The 25,532-nt window shown below is 49.0% G+C and overlaps 1 protein-coding gene across 1 annotated transcript in view; it reads right to left on the reverse strand.

Annotated features, from left to right (window-relative positions):
• Positions 1 to 18,331, reverse strand: part of TMEM181 (transmembrane protein 181) — a 169,722-nt gene extending 151,391 nt beyond the window's left edge. Inside the window, exon 1 of the mRNA XM_044289655.1 lies at positions 18,042 to 18,331. Within this exon, the coding sequence (XP_044145590.1) occupies positions 18,042 to 18,172 (131 nt within the window). The 5' untranslated portion in view covers positions 18,173 to 18,331. The remainder of the gene's footprint in view (positions 1 to 18,041) is intronic.
• Between the last annotated feature and the right edge of the window lie 7,201 nt (positions 18,332 to 25,532).

Below are 25,532 nucleotides of genomic sequence, written 5' to 3' on the forward strand. Positions count from 1 at the left end.
GGCTACTGGCACGATATGGGGGGGCTCTGGCTACTGGCACATGATATGGGGGGGCTCTGGCTACTGGCACATGATATGGGGGGCTCTGGCTACTGGCACATGATATGGGGGGGCTCTGGCTACTGGCACATGATAGGGGGCCTCTGGCTACTGGTACATGGGGCTCTGGCTACTGGCACATGATATGGGGGGGCCCTGGCTACTGGCACATGATGGGGGGGGGGACTCTGGCTACTGGCACATGATATGGGGGGCTCTTATTACTGGCACATGATTGGGGGGCATCTATGGGGGCACATTTTACTGGCACATTATTGGGGGACATCTATGGGGCACTTATTACTGGAACATTATTGGGTGGCACTATGGGGGCATCTACTGGGGGGACTCTGGCTACTGGCACATGATATGGGGGGTACCTCTGGCTACTGGCACATGGGGCTCTGGCTACTGGCACATGATGGCGGGGCCTCTGGCTATTGGCACATGATGGGGGCCTCTGGCTACTGTCACATGATGGGGGGCCTCTGGCTACTGTCACATGATGGGGGGCCTCTGGCTACTGTCACATGATGGGGGGGCCTCTGGCTACTGGCACATGGGGCCCTGGCTACTGGCACATGATATGAGGGGGTATCTGGCTACTAACACATGATGTGGTGGCCTCTGGCTACTGGTACATGATATGGGGGGGGGGGCTCTGGCTACTGGCACATGATATGGTGGGTTCTGGCTACTGGCACATGATATGGGGGGTCTCTGGCTACTGGCACATGATATGGGGGGTCTCTGGCTACTGGCACATGATATGGGGGGTCTCTGGCTACTGGCACATGATATGGGGGGTCTCTGGCTACTGGCACATGATATGGGGGGTCTCTGGCTACTGGCACATGATATGGGGGGTCTCTGGCTACTGGCACATGATATGGGGGGTCTCTGGCTACTGGCACATGATATGGGGGGTCTCTGGCTACTGGCACATGATATGGGGGGTCTCTGGCTACTGGCACATGATATGGGGGGTCTCTGGCTACTGGCACATGATATGGGGGGTCTCTGGCTACTGGCACATGATATGGGGGGTCTCTGGCTACTGGCACATGATATGGGGGTCTCTGGCTACTGGCACATGATATGGGGGGCTCTGGCTACTGGCACATGATATGGGGGGTACCTCTGGCTACTGGCACATGATATGGGGGGGGGCTCTGGCTACTGGCACATGATGGGGGGCCTCTGGCTACTGGCACATGATGGGGGGCTCTGGCTACTGGCACATGATGGGGGGCTCTGGCTACTGGCACATGATGGGGGGCTCTGGCTACTGGCACATGATGGGGGGCCTCTGGCTACTGGCACATGATATGGGGGGGCTCTGGCTACTGGCACATGATATGGGGGGGCTCTGGCTACTGGCACATGATATGGGGGGGCTCTGGCTACTGGCACATGATATGGGGGGGCTCTGGCTACTGGCACATGATATGGGGGGGCTCTGGCTACTGGCACATGATATGGGGGGGCTCTGGCTACTGGCACATGATATGGGGGGGCTCTGGCTACTGGCACATGATATGGGGGGCTCTGGCTACTGGCACATGATATGGGGGGCTCTGGCTACTGGCACATGATATGGGGGGGCTCTGGCTACTGGCAAATGATAGGGGGCCTCTGGCTACTGGTACATGGGGCTCTGGCTACTGGCACATGATATGGGGGGGCCCTGGCTACTGGCACATGATATGGGGGGCTCTTATTACTGGCACATGATTGGGGGGGCATCTATGGGGGCACATTTTACTGGCACATTATTGGGGGACATCTATGGGGCACTTATTACTGGAACATTATTGGGTGGCACTATGGGGGCACTTCTTACTGGCACATTATTGGTGGGCACTATAGGGGCATCTACTGGGGGGACTCTGGCTACTGGCACATGATATGGGGGGTACCTCTGGCTACTGGCACATGGGGCTCTGGCTACTGGCACATGATGACGGGGCCTCTGGCTATTGGCACATGATGGGGGCCTCTGGCTACTGGCACATGATGGGGGGGCCTCTGGATACTGGCACATGATGGGGGGGCCTCTGGATACTGGCACATGATGGGGGGGCCTCTGGATACTGGCACATGATGGGGGGGCCTCTGGATACTGGCACATGATGGGGGGGCCTCTGGATACTGGCACATGATGGGGGGGGCCTCTGGATACTGGCACATGATGGGGGGGGGCCTCTGGATACTGGCACATGATGGGGGGGGCCTCTGGATACTGGCACATGATGGGGGGGGCCTCTGGATACTGGCACATGATGGGGGGGCCTCTGGATACTGGCACATGATGGGGGGGCCTCTGGATACTGGCACATGATGGGGGGGCCTCTGGATACTGGCACATGATGGGGGGGCCTCTGGATACTGGCACATGATGGGGGGGCCTCTGGATACTGGCACATGATGGGGGGGCCTCTGGATACTGGCACATGATGGGGGGCCTCTGGATACTGGCACATGATGGGGGGGCCTCTGGATACTGGCACATGATGGGGGGGCCTCTGGATACTGGCACATGATGGGGGGGCCTCTGGATACTGGCACATGATGGGGGGGCCTCTGGATACTGGCACATGATGGGGGGGCCTCTGGATACTGGCATATGATATGGGGGGGCTCTGGCTACTGGCACATGATATGGGGGGGCTCTGGCTACTGGCACATGATATGGGGGGGCTCTGGCTACTGGCACATGATATGGGGGGGCTCTGGCTACTGGCACATGATATGGGGGGGCTCTGGCTACTGGCACATGATATGGGGGGGCTCTGGCTACTGGCACATGATAGGGCGGCCTCTGGCTACTGGTACATGGGGCTCTGGCTACTTGCACATGATATGGGGGGGCCCTGGCTACTGGCACATGATGGGGGGCCTCTGGATACTGGCATATGATATGGGGGTCTCTTATTACTGGCACATGATTGGGGGGCATCTATGGGGGCACATTTTACTGGCACATTATTGGGGGAACATCTATGGGGCACTTATTACTGGAACATTATTGGGTGGCACTATGGGGGCACTTCTTACTGGCACATTATTGGTGGGCACTATAGGGGCATCTAATGAGGCCACAAAGAACGGGTATTTTATATGGGGGCTCTGTATAGGGGCATTTTATACTGGGACACATTATGGTGGGTACTATGGGGAAGGGGGGAGAGGAGTACTATGGGGTCATCTACGGGGGCACCAAGAAGGGGTATTTTATACTTACAAATTATGGGGGACACTGAGGGCATCTACTGGGGCACTATATATGGGGCATTTTATACTGGTACATTATGGGGGCACTAGGAAGGAGGGGGAGAGGATAACTATGGGGGCATTTACTGGGGGCACTATATAGGGGTATTTTATACTGCCACATTATGGGGCACTATTTGGAACATTAGCTCAACTGTGGGCATTACAAGGGGGTATTTTATATAAGGAGAATTATTTCTACTGGGGGGGGCATTATGGTGGGCTTTATTACTCCCCCATGGTATGATCCCATAGTAGCTGCACCCGCCTCTCCCTGCTCTGCTATCCCTCTGCTCCTTCTCCAAATCCTTATTATGAAATCTTTCTCATTAGGATAAAATACAACATCAGCTCCACCGAGCCCCCCAGCCAAGTGTTCAAGTGGTGTCCGAGCCAAGTAATTGTAAGTTTTCATGTGAAATATGTTTGTTATACACATATAGCATGCACTGTGCCACACAATATACAGTTTCTGTATGATCGTCCACAAATTAAATCTCCAGAGTCAATACAGGACGTTAAAGTCCGCAAGTGTCATGGGGGGGCCCTTATTGTTTTTCGCCCCAGTGCCCCATTTCACCTAGGACTGGCCCTGTGTTTCTGTATTTCCGTTCCGCCAAAAAATAGAATATGTCCTATTATTGTCCGCATTACGAATGTTCTATTAGGGGTCAGCTGTTTCCTTCTGCAAAATACAGAATGCACACAATGTAATCCGTATTTTTTGCAGACCACAAAATGCATATGGTCGTGTGCATGAGTCTTAAGTCCACATTTATGGCATTTCCACACCCAGTAGAGCCTGCCTAACCTAATTTTAATGGCATGATGTCGCTCAGATGGCACAAGCTGGGCACAGCCTAATGGGCACTGAAATGTCTTATCTGTGGAACACTTGCAATTTTCGCGAAGTTCCCTGCTCATTTTTTTATGCAAAACTTCTGTGGTTTCAAAATGATCACTGCACTCCTTCATAAATAACTTGAGAGGCATAGGGGGTCATTTATTAACCTGAAATACGCCTATACTAGGCGGATTTCAGGTGCAGATTGCAGTGCAACGGTGTAAAACGATATTCTTAAATAAATAAATGATCCCCATTATTTCTAAAAAGAGGTCACTTAAAGGGGGTTTCTACTGTACTGGTACCTCAGAGGCTATGTCAATGTAAGGCTACTTTCACACCTGCGTTAGGTGCAGATCCGTCTGGTATCTGCACAGACGGATCCGCACCTATAAATGCAAATGATGGTATCCGTTCAGTACGGATCCGTCTGCATACACTTAGGACTGTTTCACACGAGCGGATGCCGTGCGTGACATCCGCTGTGTGAATGACAGCCATCCGCTCGTGTGAAACAGCCCTTAGTCAAAAAAAAGTCTAAGTGTAAGTCAAACGGATCCGTCCTGACTTTACATTAAAAGTCAATGTGGGACGGATCCGTTTACAATTGCACCAATATTGTGTCAATGTAAACAGATCCGTCCCCATTGACTTACATTGTAAGTCAGGACGGATCCGTTTGGCTCCACACCGCCAGGCGGACACCAAAACGCTGCAAGCTGCATTTTGGTGTCCGCCTCCAGAGCGGAATGGAGGCGGAACAGAGCCAAACTGATGCATTCTGAACGGATCCTTATCCATTCAGAATGCATTGGGGCTAAACTGATCCGTTTGGGGCTGCTTGTGAGAGCCTTGAAATGGATCTCACAGGTGGTCTAGGCTAGGTCTACACGACGACATTTGTCGCGCAACATTTTGTTGCACCAATGTCGCGCGACAATTTTTATAATGGCAGTCTATGGTGTCGCACTGCAACATGCGACATGCTGCGACTGCGACGCAACAGTCGCAGAAAATCCATTCAAGATGGATTTTTCTGCGACTGTTGCGTCGCAGTCGCAACATGTCGCATGTTGCAGTGCGACACCATAGACTGCCATTATAAAAATTGTTGCGCGACATTAGTGCAACAAAATGTCGCGCGACAACTGTTGCGCCCTGTCGCGCAACTTTTTGTTGCGCGACAAATGTCATCGTGTAGACCTAGCCTTAAACGGCAGTGTGAAAGTAGCCTTATGTAGCACCTGAAAACCATTCCAGCAAAATCCACACTCCAAAAGCCAAATGGAGCTCCTTCCCTTTGGAGTCCTACTATGTGCTAATACAGCAGCTTACATTTATGACATTTATATACCCAGCAGAACCCACCTATGAATTCATGTAGTGCTGTGTTCGTCTCAGCATGAGCTGGGCACAGCATATTGGCACTGAAATGCTGTATCTGTGGATAAACTGCCAATTTCATTTTGCACGGTCCACTGCGCATTAATTGCTCGAAAAATGCTCACTCCACCCCTTACTACCATGAGAGGTCAAGTTTCCATTATGGGGTCATTTGTTCGGGGTTCCATTTATTATTTCACCCCAGAGCCTCTACAGTTCTTAACACAAGATGTGTAAATTACCACATTCAAATGCACATGCATGGTCCTAAGCCCACTCATACGTTCAAGCAAACGATTAGGGCCATGTGTCAGGTATTTCCAAAGCCAAGAAGAGGGCTTACTCTTCACACTGGCAAATGCTGGGCACAATATATTTGCCTCTGAGACAGAAAATCTGTGTAAAAACTGCAATTTTTACTACACCCCTTGGTAAATTCGGCGAGGAGTGTGTTTTCCAATATGGGGTCACTTCAAGCAAGTTTCTTTTTTTAATTCACATCCAAGCCTCTGCAGTTGTCAGCCAGTGCTATATAAATTACCAAACTAGGCCTCAGATGCACATGGTGCTCTTTCTCTTCTCTACACTGCAGTGTGCCCACACAACAGTTTATGACAACTTATGGGGTGTTACCTTACTCAGGAGAAAATAGGTAACAAATTGTGGGGTGCCTTGTTAGGGGTATTCCTTGTAAAAAATGAAAAATTTGGGACTAAAACAACATTTTACTGGAATAAATAACATGTTCTTCTTTTCACAGACAAGTGTCTCTAAATTGTATGAAACACTTGTTGGGTCAAAGCACTCAATACACCCCACAAACAAATTCCTTGAGGGATTTAGTTTAAAAAATGTTGTCACCTTTGGGGTGCTGCTATACCACTACCTGGTCCTGTCAATCAAAGCAGCCAGAAAGGGACTAGCCACAGAAATGGAGTGGAGATTGGGTCCAACAACAGGGTCACACCCTCATTGCACCAAATATCTAATTTGCATATTAAGAAAAAGTATCATAATTTGGGAACAGAGCCTTAGATCAACAAAAGAAAAAGTTTTAATTTGATAGGGAGGTCTCTGGTGAAAAATTCTCTTTAACCTCCTCAGGACCGCCGTACGCAGGATTGCGTCCTGCCGGCGGTCCTGCTCTTCTGGGTGGACGCATATACGCGTCCTCCCGCGAGAGCCGAGATTTCCTGTGAGTGGATCTCCGAGATTTCACAGGAACGGAAGGTAAGCGAGTGGATCTCCAGCATGCCAGCGGCGATCGCTCGCTGGCAGGCTGGAGATCCGAATTTTTTAACCCCTAACAGGTATATTAGACGCTGTTTTCATAACAGCGTCTAATATACCTCCTACCTGGTCCTCTGGTGGTCCCTTTTGTTAGGATCGACCACCAGAGGACTCAGGTAGGTAAGTAAAGTAGCACCAAACACCACACTACACTACACCCCCCCCCCCCGTCACTTATTAACCCCTTATAAACCCCTGATCACCCATGATCACCCCATATAAACTCCCTGATCACCCCCCTGTCATTGATCACCGCCCTGTCATTGATCACCCCCCTGTCAGGCTCCGTTCAGACGTCCGTATGATTTTTACGGATCCACGGATACATGGATCGGATCCGCAAAAAGCATACGGACGTCTGAATGGAGCCTTACAGGGGGGTGATCAATGACAGGCGGGTGATCACCCATATACACTCCCTGATCACCCCCTGTCATTGATCACTCCCCTGTAAGGCTCCATTCAGACGTCCGCATGATTTTTACGGATCCATGGATACATGGATCGGATCCGCAAAACACATGCGGATGTCTGAATGGAGCCTTACAGGGGGTGATCAATGACAGGCGGGTGATCACCCATATACACTCCCTGATCACCCCCCTGTCATTGATAACCCCCCTGTAAGGCTCCATTCAGACGTCCGCATGCGTTTTGTGGATCCGATCCATGTATCCATGGATCCGTAAAAAATCATGCGGATGTCTGAATGGAGCCTTACAGGGGGGGTGATCAGTGACAGAGGGGTGATTACCCTGATTACCCTGATCACCCCCTGTCATTGATAACCCCCCTGTAAGGCTCCATTCAGACGTCCGCATGCGTTCTGTGGATCCGATCCATGTATCCATGGATCCGTAAAAAATCATGCGGATGTCTGAATGGAGCCTTACAGGGGGGGTGATCAGTGACAGGGGGGTGATCACCCTGATCACCCCCTGTCATTGATAACCCCCCTGTAAGGCTCCATTCAGACGTCCGCATGCGTTTTGTGGATCCGATCCATGTATCCATGGATCCGTAAAAAATCATGCGGATGTCTGAATGGAGCCTTACAGGGGGGGTGATCAGTGACAGGGGGGTGATCACCCTGATTACCCTGATCACCCCCTGTCATTGATAACCCCCCTGTAAGGCTCCATTCAGACGTCCGCATGCGTTCTGTGGATCCGATCCATGTATCCGTAAAAAATCATGCGGATGTCTGAATGGAGCCTTACAGGGGGGTGATCAATGACAGGGGGGTGATCAGGGAGTCTATATGGGTGATCACCCCCCTGTCATTGATCACCCCCGTCATGATCACCCCCTGTCATTGATCACCCCCCTGTCATTGATCACCCCCCCCCCTGGTAAGGCTCCATTTAGACATTTTTTTTGGCACAAGTTAGCGGAAATTTTTTTGTTTGTTTTTGTTTTTTCTTACTAAGTTTCATATTCTACTAACTTGTGTCAAAAAATAAAATCTCACATGGACGCACCATACCCCTCACGGAATCCAAATGCGTAAACATTTTTAGACATTTATATTCCAGACTTCTTCTCACGCTTTAGGGCCCCTAAAAAGCCAGGGCAGTATAAATACCCCACATGTGACCCCATTTCGGAAAGAAGACACCCCAAGGTATTCCGTGAGGGGCATATTGAGTCCATGAAAGATTGAAATTTTTGTCCTAAGTTAGCGGAAAGTGAGACTTTGTGAGAAAAAATCAAAAAAAAAAATCAATATCCGCTAACTTATGCAAAAAAAAAAAAAAATTCTAGGAACTCGCCATGCCCCTCATTGAATACCTTGGGGTGTCTTCTTTCCAAAGTGGGGTCACATGTGGGGTATTTATGCTGCCCTGGCTTTTTAGGGGCCCGAAAGTGTGAGAAGAAGTCTGGGATCCAAATGTCTAAAAATGCCCTCCTAAAAGGAATTTGGGCACCTTTGCGCATCTAGGCTGCAAAAAAGTGTCACACATGTGGTATCGCCGTACTCAGGAGAAGTTGGGCAATGTGTTTTGGGGTGTCATTTTACATATACCCATGCTGGGTGAGAAAAATATCTTGGTCAAATGCCAACTTTGTATAAAAAAATGGGAAAAGTTGTCTTTTGCCAAGATATTTCTCTCACCCAGCATGGGTATATGTAAAATGACCCCCCAAAACACATTGCCCAACTTCTCCTGAGTACGGTGATACCAGATGTGTGACACTTTTTTGCAGCCAAGGTGGGCAAAGGGGCACCTTTCGGATTTCGCAGGCCATTTTTTACACATTTTGATTGCAAGGTACTTCTTACACATTTGGGCCCCTAAATTGCCAGGGCAGTATAACTACGCCACAAGTGACCCCATTTTGGAAAGAAGACACCCCAAGGTATTCCGTGAGGGGCACGGCGAGTTCCTAGAATTTTTTATTTTTTGTCACAAGTTAGTGGAAAATGATGATTTTTCTTTTTTTTTCTTTTTTCCTTACAAAGTCTCATATTCCACTAACTTGCGACAAAAAATAAAAAATTCTAGGAACTCGCCATGCCCCTCACGGAATACCTTGGGGTGTCTTCTTTCCAAAATGGGGTCACTTGTGGGGTAGTTATACTGCCCTGGCAATTTAGGGGCCCAAATGTGTGAGAAGAACTTTGCAATCAAAATGTGTAAAAAATGCCCTGCAAAATCCGAAAGGTGCACTTTGGAATATGTGCCCCTTTGCCCACCTTGGCAGAAAAAAAGTGTGACACATCTGGTATCGCCGTACTCAGGAGAAGTTGGGCAATGTGTTTTGGGGTGTCATTTTACATATACCCATGCTGGGTGAGAAAAATATCTTGGTCAAATGCCAACTTTGTATAAAAAAAATGGGAATAGTTGTCTTTTGCCAAGATATTTCTCTCACCCAGCATGGGTATATGTAAAATGACACCCCAAAACACATTCCCCAACTTCTCCTGAGTACGGCGATACCAGATGTGTGACACTTTTTGATGCCAAGGTGGGCAAAGGGGCACATATTCCAAAGTGCACCTTTCGGATTTCACCGGTCATTTTTTACAGATTTTGATTGCAAAGTACTTCTCACACATTTGGGCCCCTAAATTGCCAGGGCAGTATAACTACGCCACAAGTGACCCCATTTTGGAAAGAAGACACCCCAAGGTATTCCGTGAGGGGCATGGCGAGTTCCTAGAATTTTTTATTTTTTGTCGCAAGTTAGTGGAATATGAGACTTTGTAAAGAAAAAAGAGAAAAAAAGAAAAATCATAATTTTCCGCTAACTTGTGACAAAAAATAAAAAATTCTAGGAACTCGCCATGCCCCTCACGGAATACCTTGGGGTGTCTTCTTTCCAAAATGGGGTCACTTGTGGCGTAGTTATACTGCCCTGGCAATTTAGGGGCCCAAATGTGTGAGAAGTACCTTGTAATCAAAATGTGTAAAAAATGGCCTGCAAAATCTGAAAGGTGCACTTTGGAATATGTGCCCCTTTGCCCACCTTGGCAGCAAAAAAGTGTGACACATCTGGTATCGCCGTACTCAGGAGAAGTTGGGGAATGTGTTTTGGGGTGTCATTTTACATATACCAATGCTGGATGAGAGAAATATCTTGGCAAAAGACAACTTTTCCCATTTTTTTATACAAAGTTGGCATTTGACCAAGATATTTTTCTCACCCAGCATGGGTATATGTAAAATGACACCCCAAAACACATTCCCCAACTTCTCCTGAGTACGGCGATACCAGATGTGTGACACTTTTTTGCTGCCAAGGTGGGCAAAGGGGCACATATTCCAAAGTGCACCTTTTGGATTTCACCGGTCATTTTTTACACATTTTGATTGCAAGGTTCTTCTCACACATTTGGGCCCCTAAATTGCCAGGGCAGTATAACTACCCCACAAGTGACCCCATTTTGGAAAGAAGACACCCCAAGGTAGTCCGTGAGGGGCATGGCGAGTTCCTAGAATTTTGTATTTTTTGTCGCAAGTTAGTGGAATATGAGACTTTGTAAGAAAAAAAATAAAAAATAAAATCATCATCATTTTCCGCTAACTTGTGACAAAAAATAAAAAGTTCTATGAACTCACTATGCCCATCAGCGAATACCTTAGGGTGTCTACTTTCCGAAATGGGGTCATTTGTGGGGTTTTTCTACTGCCTGGGCATTGTAGAACCTCAGGAAACATGACAGGTGCTCAGAAAGTCAGAGCTGTTTCAAAAAGCGGAAATTCACATTTTTGTACCATAGTTTGTAAATGCTATAACTTTTACCCAAACCATTTTTTTTTTGCCCAAACATTTTTTTTTTATCAAAGACATGTAGAACAATAAATTTGGTGAAAAATGTATATATGGATGTCGTTTTTTTTGCAAAATTTTACAGCTGAAAGTGAAAAATGTCATTTTTTTGCAAAAAAATAGTTACATTTTGATTAATAACAAAAAAAGTAAAAATGTCAGCAGCAATAAAATACCACCAAATTAAAGCTCAATTAGTGAGAAGAAAAGGAGGTAAAATTTATTTGGGTGGTAAGTTGCATGACCGAGCGATAAACGGTGAAAGGAGTGTAGTGCCGAAGTGTAAAAAGTGCTCTGGTCATGAAGGGGGTTTCACCTAGCGGGGCTGAAGTGGTTAAGCTGAAAACTGGCTGATTGTAAAGCTACTTTCACACTAGCGGCACGGACCTCGGGCAGGCTGTTCCATCCGGTGAACAGCCTGCCGGATCCGTCCTGCAGCTAGTGACCGCGTGCCTCCGGACTGCCGCTCCGTCCCCATTGACTATAATGGGGGCGGGGGCTGAGTTCCGGTGGAGGCATGGCAGCGCACAGCGAGAGGCTGCCGGAATAAATGTCTGACATGTCATAGTTTTTATTCCGGCAGCCTCTCGTCGTACCTCCACCGGAACTCCGCACCCGCCCCCATAGGAAGAAGCTGATGTCACTCAAGAAAGAGTATTTCATCAGGCATCAGTTCATGTGTGCATCATCCAACCCCTCCACAATTCATACAGTGCTGCATCTTTGAGGGGTCAGCAAGCAACACGGGGGTCATTTACTAACCAGAAATACGCCTATATAAAGGCATACTTCTGGTGCAGAAAATGGTCTAAAAGTAAGACAGCAAGGAAGGTGTCCCCACATTTAGAAGCGGCGGTGGATCCGCCGAAGTTATGTAGAGGCGGGCACTTCTACATTTCTCCAGTGGATCCACCACCAGCTATAGGGGTTATTAAAGGGAACCTGTCACCAGGATTTTGCGCATAGAGCTGGGGACATGGGCTGCTAGATGGCCGCTAGCACATCTGCAATACCCAGTCCCCAGAGCTCTCTGCGCTTTTATTGTGTTAAAAAACTGTTTTGATCCATATGCAAATAACCTGATATGAGTCCTGTATCCGGAGATGAGTCAAGCAGAAAAGGAGCCCAGCACCGCCCCGCGTCCTCCGAATCTCCTCCTTGCTGGCTGACGTCACAGAGCTGAAGCGCCGAAATCTCGCGATGCTCAAGCAAGCGCATGCGCAGTGTCGGCATCAGCACAGGGAACGAACTACGCATGCGCTAGCTCGCGCATCCCGGTGACAGGTTCCCTTTAAGGCGTTTCAATAAATGACCCACCACCACCATATACCTTGCCATCAGTGCTGCATCTGTGAGGAGTCAGTAAGCGCCATATACCCTGCCCATCAGTGAGGAGTCAGTAAGCGCCATATACCCTGCCCATCAGTGAGGAGTCAGTAAGCGCCATATACCCTGCCCATCAGTGAGGAGTCAGTAAGCGCCATATACCCTGCCCATCAGTGAGGAGTCAGTAAGCGCCATATACCCTGCCCATCAGTGAGGAGTCAGTAAGCGCCATATACCCTGCCCATCAGTGAGGAGTCAGTAAGCGCCATATACCCTGCCCATCAGTGAGGAGTCAGTAAGCGCCATATACCCTGCCCATCAGTGAGGAGTCAGTAAGCGCCATATACCCTGCCATCAGTGAGGAGTCAGTAAGCGCCATATACCCTGCCATCAGTGAGGAGTCAGTAAGCGCCATTTACCCTGCCATCAGTGAGGAGTCAGTAAGCGCCATATACCCTGCCATCAGTGAGGAGTCAGTAAGCGCCATATACCCTGCCATCAGTGAGGAGTCAGTAAGCGCCATATATCCTGCCATCAGTGAGGAGTCAGTAAGCACCATATACCCTGCCATCAGTGAGGAGTCAGTAAGCGCCATATACCCTGCCATCAGTGAGGAGTCAGTAAGCGCCATATACCCTGCCATTAGTGAGAGTCAGTAAGCGCCATATACCCTGCCATCAGTGAGGAGTCAGTAAGCGCCATATACCCTGCCATCAGTGAGGAGTCAGTAAGCGCCATATACCCTGCCATCAGTGAGGAGTCAGTAAGCGCCATATACCCTGCCATCAGTGAGGAGTCAGTAAGCGCCATATACCCTGCCATCAGTGAGGAGTCAGTAAGCGCCATATACCCTGCCATCAGTGAGGAGTAAGTAAGCGCCATATACCCTGCCATCAGTGAGGAGTCAGTAAGCGCCATATACCCTGCCATCAGTGAGGAGTCAGTAAGCGCTATGTACCCTGCCATCAGTGCTGCATTAGTGAGTAGTTAGTAAGCACCATATACCCTGCCATCAGTGAGGAGTCAGTAAGCACCATATAACCCTGCCATCAGTGAGGAGTCTGTAAGCGCCATATACCCTGCCATCAGTGAGGAGTCAGTAAGCACATATACCCTGCCATCAGTGAGGAGTCAGTAAGCGCCATGTACCCTGCCATCAGTGCTGCATTAGTGAGGCGTTAGTAAGCACCATATACCTTGCCATCAGTGAGGAGTCAGTAAGCGCCATATACCCTGACATCAGTGAGGAGTCAGTAAGCGCCATATACCCTGACATCAGTGAGGAGTCAGTAAGCGCCATATACCCTGACATCAGTGAGGAGTCAGTAAGCGCCATATACCCTGACATCAGTGAGGAGTCAGTAAGCGCCATATACCCTGACATCAGTGAGGAGTCAGTAAGCGCCATATACCCTGACATTAGTGAGAGTCAGTAAGCGCCATATACCCTGACATTAGTGAGAGTCAGTAAGCGCCATATACCCTGACATTAGTGAGAGTCAGTAAGCGCCATATACCCTGCCAGCAGTGAGGAGTCAGTAAGCGCCATATACCCTGCCAGCAGTGAGGAGTCAGTAAGCGCCATATACCCTGCCATCAGTGAGGAGTCAGTAAGCGCCATATACCCTGCCAGCAGTGAGGAGTCAGTAAGCGCCATATACCCTGCCATCAGTGAGGAGTCAGTAAGCGCCATATACCCTGCCATCAGTGAGGAGTCAGGAGGGCCATATACCCTGCCATCAGTGAGAAGTCAGTAAGCGCCATATACCCTGCCATCAGTGAGGAGTCTGTAAGCGCCATATACCCTGCCATCAGTGAGGAGTCAGTAAGCACATATACCCTGCCATCAGTGAGGAGTCAGTAAGCGCCATGTACCCTGCCATCAGTGCTGCATTAGTGAGGCGTTAGTAAGCACCATATACCTTGCCATCAGTGAGGAGTCAGTAAGCGCCATATACCCTGCCATCAGTGAGGAGTCAGTAAGCGCCATATACCCTGACATCAGTGAGGAGTCAGTAAGCGCCATATACCCTGACATCAGTGAGGAGTCAGTAAGCGCCATATACCCTGACATTAGTGAGAGTCAGTAAGCGCCATATACCCTGACATTAGTGAGAGTCAGTAAGCGCCATATACCCTGACATTAGTGAGAGTCAGTAAGCGCCATATACCCTGACATTAGTGAGAGTCAGTAAGCGCCATATACCCTGCCAGCAGTGAGGAGTCAGTAAGCGCCATATACCCTGCCAGCAGTGAGGAGTCAGTAAGCGCCATATACCCTGCCATCAGTGAGGAGTCAGTAAGCGCCATATACCCTGCCAGCAGTGAGGAGTCAGTAAGCGCCATATACCCTGCCATCAGTGAGGAGTCAGTAAGCGCCATATACCCTGCCATCAGTGAGGAGTCAGGAGGGCCATATACCCTGCCATCAGTGAGAAGTCAGTAAGCGCCATATACCCTGCCATCAGTGAGGAGTCAGTAAGCGCCATATACCCTGACATCAGTGAGGAGTCAGTAAGCACATATATCCTGCCATCAGTGAGGAGTCAGTAAGCGCCATATACCCTGACATCAGTGAGGAGTCAGTAAGCGCCATATACCCTGACATCAGTGAGGAGTCAGTAAGCGCCATATACCCTGACATCAGTGAGGAGTCAGTAAGCGCCATATACCCTGACATTAGTGAGAGTCAGTAAGCGCCATATACCCTGACATTAGTGAGAGTCAGTAAGCGCCATATACCCTGACATTAGTGAGAGTCAGTAAGCGCCATATACCCTGACATTAGTGAGAGTCAGTAAGCGCCATATACCCTGACATTAGTGAGAGTCAGTAAGCGCCATATACCCTGCCAGCAGTGAGGAGTCAGTAAGCGCCATATACCCTGCCAGCAGTGAGGAGTCAGTAAGCGCCATATACCCTGCCATCAGTGAGGAGTCAGTAAGCGCCATATACCCTGCCAGCAGTGAGGAGTCAGTAAGCGCCATATACCCTGCCATCAGTGAGGAGTCAGTAAGCGCCATATACCCTGCCATCAGTGAGGAGTCAGGAGGGCCATATACCCTGCCATCAGTGAGAAGTCAGTAAGCGCCATATACCCTGCCATCAGTGAGGAGTCTGTAAGCGCCATATACCCTGCCATCAGTGAGGAGTCAGTAAGCACATATACCCTGCCATCAGTGAGGAGTCAGTAAGCGCCATGTACCCTGCCATCAGTGCTGCATTAGTGAGGCGTTAGTAAGCACCATATACCTTGCCATCAGTGAGGAGTCAGTAAGCGCCATATACCCTGCCATCAGTGAGGAGTCAGTAAGCGCCATATACCCTGACATCAGTGAGGAGTCAGTAAGCGCCATATACCCTGACATCAGTGAGGAGTCAGTAAGCGCCATATACCCTGACATTAGTGAGAGTCAGTAAGCGCCATATACCCTGACATTAGTGAGAGTCAGTAAGCGCCATATACCCTGACATTAGTGAGAGTCAGTAAGCGCCATATACCCTGACATTAGTGAGAGTCAGTAAGCGCCATATACCCTGCCAGCAGTGAGGAGTCAGTAAGCGCCATATACCCTGCCAGCAGTGAGGAGTCAGTAAGCGCCATATACCCTGCCATCAGTGAGGAGTCAGTAAGCGCCATATACCCTGCCAGCAGTGAGGAGTCAGTAAGCGCCATATACCCTGCCATCAGTGAGGAGTCAGTAAGCGCCATATACCCTGCCATCAGTGAGGAGTCAGGAGGGCCATATACCCTGCCATCAGTGAGAAGTCAGTAAGCGCCATATACCCTGCCATCAGTGAGGAGTCAGTAAGCGCCATATACCCTGACATCAGTGAGGAGTCAGTAAGCACATATATCCTGCCATCAGTGAGGAGTCAGTAAGCGCCATGTACCCTGCCATCAGTGCTGCATTAGTGAGGAGTTAGTAAGCACCATATACCCTGCCATCAGTGAGGAGTCAGTAAGCGCCATATAACCCTGCCATCAGTGAGGAGTCAGTAAGCGCCATATACCCTGCCATCAGTGAGGAGTCAGTAAGCGCCATATAACCCTGCCATCAGTGAGGAGTCAGTAAGCGCCATATACCCTGCCATCAGTGAGGAGTCAGTAAGCGCCATATAACCCTGCCATCAGTGAGGAGTCAGTAAGCGCCATATACCCTGCCATCAGTGAGGAGTCAGTAAGCGCCATATACCCTGCCATCAGTGAGGAGTCAGTAAGTGCCATATACCCTGACATCAGTGAGGAGTCAGTAAGCGCCATATACCCTGCCATTAGTGAGAGTCAGTAAGCGCCATATACCCTGACATTAGTGAGAGTCAGTAAGCGCCATATACCCTGCCAGCAGTGAGGAGTCAGTAAGCGCCATATACCCTGCCATCAGTGAGGAGTCAGTAAGCGCCATATACCCTGCCAGCAGTGAGGAGTCAGTAAGCGCCATATACCCTGCCATCAGTGAGGAGTCAGTAAGCGCCATATACCCTGCCAGCAGTGAGGAGTCAGTAAGCGCCATATACCCTGCCAGCAGTGAGGAGTCAGTAAGCGCCATATACCCTGCCATCAGTGAGGAGTCAGTAAGCTCCATATACCCTGCCATCAGTGAGGAGTCAGTAAGCGCCATATACCCTGCCAGCAGTGAGAAGTCAGTAAGCGCCATATACCCTGCCATCAGTGAGGAGTCAGTAAGCGCCATATACCCTGCCAGCAGTGAGGAGTCAGTAAGCGCCATATACCCTGCCATCAGTGAGGAGTCAGTAAGCGCCATATACCCTGCCATCAGTGAGGAGTCAGGAGGGCCATATACCCTGCCATCAGTGAGGAGTCAGTAAGCGCCATATACCCTGCCATCAGTGAGGAGTCAGGAGGGCCATATACCCTGCCATCAGTGAGAAGTCAGTAAGCGCCATATACCCTGCCATCAGTGAGGAGTCAGTAAGCGCCATATACCCTGCCAGCAGTGAGGAGTCAGTAAGCGCCATATACCCTGCCATCAGTGAGGAGTCAGTAAGCGCCATATACCCTGCCAGCAGTGAGGAGTCAGTAAGCGCCATATACCCTGCCATCAGTGAGGAGTCAGTAAGCTCCATATACCCTGCCATCAGTGAGGAGTCAGTAAGCGCCATATACCCTGCCAGCAGTGAGAAGTCAGTAAGCGCCATATACCCTGCCATCAGTGAGGAGTCAGTAAGCGCCATATACCCTGCCAGCAGTGAGGAGTCAGTAAGCGCCATATACCCTGCCATCAGTGAGGAGTCAGTAAGCGCCATATACCCTGCCATCAGTGAGGAGTCAGGAGGGCCATATACCCTGCCATCAGTGAGGAGTCAGTAAGCGCCATATACCCTGCCATCAGTGAGGAGTCAGGAGGGCCATATACCCTGCCATCAGTGAGAAGTCAGTAAGCGCCATATACCCTGCCATCAGTGAGGAGTCAGTAAGCGCCATATACCCTGCCAGCAGTGAGGAGTCAGTAAGCGCCATATACCCTGCCATCAGTGAGGAGTCAGTAAGCGCCATATACCCTGCCATCAGTGAGGAGTCAGTAAGCGCCATATACCCTGCCATCAGTGAGGAGTCAGTAAACATGCTGGTGGCCATGTTCCTTACCTGTAGAAGCGGTCATCTCTGTATGGAGTAAGATCCTCCTTTAGCTCCTTGTAAGCGTCTCTGATTTTCTTGTAGAAGTCTTTGAATTCACTGTACAGAGAGCTCTCAAATGCTGCATAGTCTGGATCCATCCTCCCGGCTGTCAGCTGTCCATCTATCACAGCAGTGGGCGGCTCTGATAAGCAGCGCCGCTCGGGCTTCTAACTGACAGGCACGGCCTATGATATGTATTATTCCGAAAGCCTGCCTACATGACCGTGATTCCCGGCCTCCCGTTCTAAACTGAGTACACCGGGACCGTAGAGCGGATGTCACAGAGACCACCCACAGGCTTTATCACGGAGACAGTGCTGCCACCTTGTGCCAGCTATAGGTATTACATACATGAGGACCGCGCTCAGCATTTAGCAGCAGCGCACCCGACTTTCGGTAATCGCTGGTACTTTACCCACCGGCGCTATATGCCATAATATAAACCAGGTCCTCGCTCTGATGATTACTGGGACATGTTATTTATCTACAGTAGATTGTGCGGGAGGATGTGGTGTTTACTGGATTTTAACCATATCCATGACATTCAGTATGCAGGAAATATGTTTTTGCTTACAGAAACCAATGAAGATGAAGCATTATCCCTTATGCCTCATTCACACGTCAGTGTTCAGTCAGTGATTTACATCAGTGATTGTGAGCCAAAACCAGGTGCATCTCTAAACACAGAACAGGTGCAGATCTATCCCTTAGGCTGGGTTCACACCTGAGCTTTTTACAGCGCGTTCCTGTAAGGCTAGGTCTACACAATGACATTTGTTGCGCAAAAAAAAGTCGCGCAACATTTTGTTGTACTAATGTCGCGCAACAATTTTTATAATGGCAGTTTATGGTGTCGCACTGCAACATGCGACTTTGACGCGACAGTCGCAGAAAAATCCATCTCGAATGGATTTTCTGCGACTGTCGCAGCATGTTGCATGTTGCAGTGCGACACCATAGACTGCCATAAAAATTGTCGCGCGACATTAGTGCAACAAAATGTCGCGCAACAAATGTCGTCGTGTAGACCTAGCCTTAAACGCTCAACAAGGGGAAACCAATGCTTCCGTATTGGCATGGTTCTCACCTAGGCGTTTTACAGCGCGTAGGATCGCGCTGTAAAACGCCCCAAGAAGTACATGAGCTTCTTTGGGGCGTCTTGTCGCGTGTTCCCGTACATAGACTTTCGGGAACGCGCGACAATGGGCGTTCGCTTGTCTCTGTATGCGCGATTTTAAACACCGGTACAATAGCGCATACAGAGCACTCCATCGCGAATGCTCAGGTATGAACCCAGCGTCATACCTTATATCTGTGGAGGCCCCAATACTGGTTTTGGCTCACAATCACTGATGGAAATCACTGATCAAAACACTGACGTGTGAATGAGGCTTTAGGATAACGAAGTTTGTTTTTTTCGTTTTTATTTTATTCCCCCATCTTCCTTGAGCCATAACTTTTTTTTTATTGGCCATTTTGACCCTTTTTTTCCATCACGCCATTCGCCGTATTGGAATATTTTAAATTTCTATTTTATTACTACAGGCATTTTCAGAATCAGAGATGCCCATGAGGTTTATATTTTTTGTTATTTGTGTATTTATTTTTTATTCTACCAAAAGGGGGTTATTTAAACTTTTATATTTAACCTCTTCAGGACACATGAAGTACTAGAACGGCATGTTGTCCTGGTACTTAAGAACACATGACGTACCGATACGTCATGTATAGTCCCGATCACCACCGGCAGGCGGTGATCAGAACCCAGTGCCTGCTCAAATCATTGAGCAGGCACCTTGGCTAGATGCGCCATATCGGCGATTGCAGAAAACTGCAGGTCAATTGAGACCTACGGTTTTCTGCGTTTCCAGGTTATTCGGGTCTCTGAAGACACAGGATAGTGATCGGTGGTGTGATTTTAGCCCACCATCTTGCGATCCTGAGTGGTGATGGTGACATCACCTCTCAGGATCGCCTCCGGTTGGTAGGAGGGCGGGCCGGCTGGAGATTCAAACGATAGCAGCACTCCTCTCCTCCTCCTTTTGTGTCCGGAGCCTGAGGAGAGAGCAGCGCTGCCTGCACATGTGGAGCATCAGCCCATCTGTGCCCCAGCACCCATCCTTGCCCCAGGACCCGATCTGTGCCCCAGCACCCCCCATCTTTATTAGCAGGTATGGTTGGGCTAGGCAGGGAAAATTAGTGGTAAAAAAAAGTTTTCTTGCATCACCCTATCACCCTAAGTAGGGTGTCTGGGGTCCACAGCACAGCTCCGGCCACTGTTAGCGCACACCCCACCGCTGATCAACTTCGGGCGGTTGATCAGCAGTTTAGATTTTTTTTTTTCCCTTTTTTTTCCCTTTTTTTAGTTAGTCATTTTATTTTTTTTGTCCGTTAGGCTTAGGGTGAGTACGTGAACACCCGTGCCCCACACACACGAACACCAAATAAAGATTTACGCGCACGCACATACACATACACGCAGACACACACTCCCCTATCGCCTGACAGACGTTCTCGGCGGAGGAGGCATATGCCCAGCTTGCCTCCGACTCCGAGAGTCCCAGTGAGGGCAAGGATGACCCCACTTTCCTGTTGTCATCCGTGTCCTCCTCATCATCTAGCAATGATGATGAGTCCCCAAGGTGGCGGAGACGCCGCCAGGCGGAGCAAGGGGACCGCCATGTTAGGGACCCTGTGGCCCACCCTAGTACGAGCAGCTCGGGGACTCTTGTCTGGTGTAGCCCAGAGCGATTTTAGCCTGTGATTCCTGATTTTGTAGGCCAACCAGGAATCCAGATTTCCACAGTGGGCTTCACTGAATATGACTTTTTTTAGTCATTTTTTTCAGTGACCTCTACCAGACCCCACTTTACAGTATGGCCATGACACACCCCCAGTTTGAGGCCATCTGGAAATGCCTGAGTTCCTAGAATTTTTTATTTTTTTGTAACAAGTTAGCGGAAAATGATGATTTTTTTTTTCTCTTTTTTCCTTACAAAGTCTCATATTCCACTGACTTGCGACAAAAAATACAAAATTCTAGGAACTCGCCATGCCCTTCACGGAATACCTTGGGGTGTCTTCTTTCCAAAATGGGGTCACTTGTGGCGTAGTTATACTGCCCTGGCAATTTAGGGGCCCATATGTGTGAGAAGTAGTTTGCAATCAAAATCTGTAAAAAATGACCGGTGAAATCCGAAAGGTGCACTTTGGAATGTGTGCCCCTTTGCCCACCTAGGCTGCAAAAAAGTGTCACACATCTGGTATCGCCGTACTCAGGAGAAGTTGGGGAATGTGTTTTGGGGTGTCATTTTACATATACCCATGCTGGGTGAGAGAAATATCTTGGCAAAAGACAACTTTTCCAATTTTTTTATACAAAGTTGGCATTTGACCGAGATATTTCTCTCACCCAGCATGGGTATATGTAAAATGACACCCCAAAACACATTCCCCAACTTCTCCTGAGTACGGCGATACCAGATGAACGGCACAGAACGGCAAAAATGAACGGCACAGATTTCTTCATTCGCATCGATCAATGTGGATGAAAAAATCTCTGCCAAAAAAAAAAAAAAAGGAGGAGAAAAGCGTCTGCCAGGACATAGGAGCTCCGCCCAACATCCATACCCACTTAGCTCGTATGCCCTGGCAAACCAGATTTCTCCATTCACATCAATCGATGTGGATGAATAAATCATTGCCGGGATTGTATGTAAAAAAAAAACAAAGTGTTTGCCAAAGCATAGGAACGCCGCCTCCTCCTCAGCTTGTATGCCTCGGCAAACGTATCTGTTACTGCAGAGGAGAAATCTCGTCTTGCAGCGCCGCATACACCGACTTGTAATCTGACAGCAGCGCAATGTTTCTGTCAGAATGCACATCAGTGCTGCAGCTAGTCGATCGGTTGGTCCACCTGGAAGGTAAAAAAAAAAAAGAAAAACAGGCCGCAACGCAATAATTTTATTAACTTTGGAACAGAATATATAAACTTTAACTTTTTAAACTGAACATTAATCTTTTTGCTTACTGGTGCTTTTTTTTTTTTTTAACCTTTATAGAACAAACCTCTCCTTCCCCATGGGTCAATGTGCAAAGCGCAAATCGCCCAAAGATGTGGCGAAGTGCGTTATGCACTTTGTCCCAGGCGAAAGGAGAGGTTTGCAGCAGCTGTGTGAGTGAATGGGCCCTAATAGCCCTGTGTGCCTGTCCTGGTGAGATGATCCCTATGCTAATAGTGTACCTGTGAGTGGTACTTCCGGAAACACTCTCCAAAGCATAGGGCAGGGTGGTCAGGACAGATATAGCGGGTGTCACACCTTATTCCACTCCTGCTACAGACACAACATCTTTTTCGGGGTGACGGTTGGGTTGAGGTACCAGTAACGACAGTGGGGAAATGTCACTCGTGTAGACGGCTAACTACACTGGTGGATGGGGCCACGGAACCTCCTGGGTACAGGAGGTTCTCGATGATCTCTTCCTGAAATTTGAGGAAGGATCCAGTTCTCCCAGCCTTACTGTAGAGAACAAAACTATTATACAGAGCCAATTGAATTAAATACACAGACACCTTCTTATACCAGCGTCTGGTTCTGCGGGAAACTAAATACGGAGACAACATCTGGTCATTGAAGTCCACCCCTCCCATGTGAAGGTTATAGTCGTGGACTGAGAGGGGCTTTTCAATGACACGGGTTGCTCGCTCAATTTGGATTGTCGTGTCTGCGTGAATGGAGGAGAGCATGTAAACGTCACGCTTGTCTCTCCATTTCACCGCGAGCAGTTCTTCGTTACACAGTGCGGCCCTCTGCCCCCTTGCAAGACGGGTGCTAACGAGCCGTTGGGGGAAGCCCGAGCGACTAGTTCGCGCGGTACCACAGGCGCCAATCCGTTCTAGAAACAAATGCCTAAAGAGGGCCACACTTGTGTAAAAATTGTCCACATAAAGATGGTACCCCTTGCCGAATAAGGGTGACTCCAAGTCCCAAGCTGTCTTCCCACTGCTCCCCAGGTAGTCAGGGCAACCGACCGGCTCCAGGGTCTGATCTTTTTCCTCATAGATCCGAAATTTGTGGGTATAGCCTGTGGCCCTTTCACAGAGCTTATACAATTTGACCCCATACCGGGCGCGCTTGCTTGGGATGTATTGTTTGAAGCCAAGGCGCCCGGTAAAATGTATCAGGGACTCGTCTACGCAGATGTTTTGCTCTGGGGTATACAAATCTGCAAATTTCAGGTTGAAATGGTCTATGAGGGGCCGAATTTTGTGGAGCCGGTCAAAAGCAGGGTGGCCTCTGGGACGGGAGGCGGTGTTGTCGCTAAAGTGCAGGAAACGCAGGATGGCCTCAAAACGTGCCCTGGACATAGCAGCAGAGAACATGGGCATGTGATGAATTGGGTTCGTGGACCAATATGACCGCAATTCATGCTTTTTAGTTAGACCCATGTTGAGGAGGAGGCCCAGAAAAGTTTTAATTTCGGAAACTTGGACTGGTTTCCACCGGAAAGGCTGGGCATAATAGCTTCCCGGGTTGGCGGTTATAAATTGTGTGGCATACCTGTTTGTTTCGGCCACAACTATGTCTAAGAGCTCCGCAGTCAAGAACAGCTCAAAAAATCCCAGAACCGAACCGATCTGAGCTGTCTCAACCCGAACTCCAGACTGAGCAGTGAAAGGGAAAACTACAGGTGCGGCTGAAGTTGGGGACTGCCAATCAGGGTTTGCCAGCACCTCAGGGATTCTAGGGGCTCTACGGGCACGTCTTTGCGGTGGCTGCGACGGGGTCACTACTGCTCATGCCACCGTACCAGCTTCAACTGCCCTTCTGGTGCTCGCCACTTCACCAGGTTGTACGGCAGTGCTGGTACTAGGTCCAGGGAGGGCTGCGCTGCTGGTGTATGCCTCACCACGTAATCCGACAGCACCAGCCCCACTCTGCTGCTCTTGAAGCGGATTCTGCGCAACCTGCGGTCTAGCGACACGTGGCCGGGTACGCCTGGTGCTATCAGGGACCTCAGCCTCCTCGTCCGAACTTTGGGTCAGAGAGCCACTGCTTTCTACAGGTTCGTATTCTGACCCGCTAGATTCATCAGATGAGGGTTCCCATTCCTTATCCGACTGGGTCAGAAGCCTGTAGGCCTCTTCAGAAGAATACCCCCTGTTTGACATGTGGGCAACTAAATTTAGGGGTATTCCCTGAGACTACCCAAGAAAAAAAAGCAAGCCTGTCTTACAAAGGGGAGGCTAGCGAAGTACCGGAGGCCGTTGCGGTTGATAAAAAATATCAAAACTGATTTTTTTTATCGCCGCAGTGCGTGTAAAGTGAATGTGCAGCGATCAAAAAAAATAATTTTTTTTGTCACTGCGGTGGGGCGGGTGTGGGCGAACGCACGTGTGGGCGACCGATCAGGCCTGATCGGGCAAACACTGCGTTTTGGGTGGAGGGAGAACTAAAGTGACACTAATACAATTATAGATCTGACCGTGATCAGTTTTGATCACTTCCAGATACTATAAAAGTACAAATGCTGATTAGCAATACACTAATCAGCGAATAACGGACTACGGTGCGGTGGGCTGGGCGCTAACTGATCCCTAAAACCTAACCAAGGGGCCTAAACTATACCTAAAACCTAACGGTCAATACCAGTGAAAAAAAAAAGTGACAGTTTGCACTGATCACTATTTTCCTTTCACTAGTGATTGACAGGGGCGATCAAAGGGGTGATCAAAGGGTTAATTGGGGTTCAGGGGGGTGATCTGGGGCTAAGTGTGTAGTGTTGGTGTACTCACTGTGTAGCCTGCTCCTCTGCTGGATCCAACCGACGAAAAGAACCAGCAGAGGAGCAGGCAGCCATATAACAGATCATATTTACTAATATGATCTGCTATCTGACACTCTGATTGGATTTTTTTAAAATCATCAGCTTGCCAGCCGCGATCATTGGCTGGCAAGCTGATGACGAATTACTCCTCGACTAAATGCCGGCCCGAACTGCGCATGCACGGGCCGGCAAAGCGAGTCATCTCGCGTCTCACGAGATGACGCGTATATGCGTCAGTCTGCGCAGCGATGCCGCCTCTGGACCGCACATCTGCGTTAGGCGGTCCGGAGGCGGTTAAAGAGATACCCCAAAAAAGTAGACTTAATAGGTATCGCCGCGTCCGTAAGAATCTCCTCTATAAAAATACCCCATGACCTAACCCCCCAACACGGTAAAGAAAAAAAAAATTTAAACGTGCCAAAATAGCTATTTTTGGCACTTTTCCATTTCAAACCGGTAACAAAGCAAGGGTTAACAAAAAAATGCAGTTTACAGAAACGCCACATTTGTGGTCGTAAACTGCTGTATCAGTAAAAGGCATGGCGCAAAAGAAAAGGACCGACATGGTTTCTGGAAGGCCGATTTTGATGGCCTTTTTTATTGACACCATGTCCCTTTTGAAGCCCCCCT

This window comes from Bufo gargarizans, chromosome 4, assembly GCF_014858855.1.
Source record: "Bufo gargarizans isolate SCDJY-AF-19 chromosome 4, ASM1485885v1, whole genome shotgun sequence".
Taxonomy (NCBI): Eukaryota; Metazoa; Chordata; class Amphibia; order Anura; family Bufonidae; genus Bufo; species Bufo gargarizans.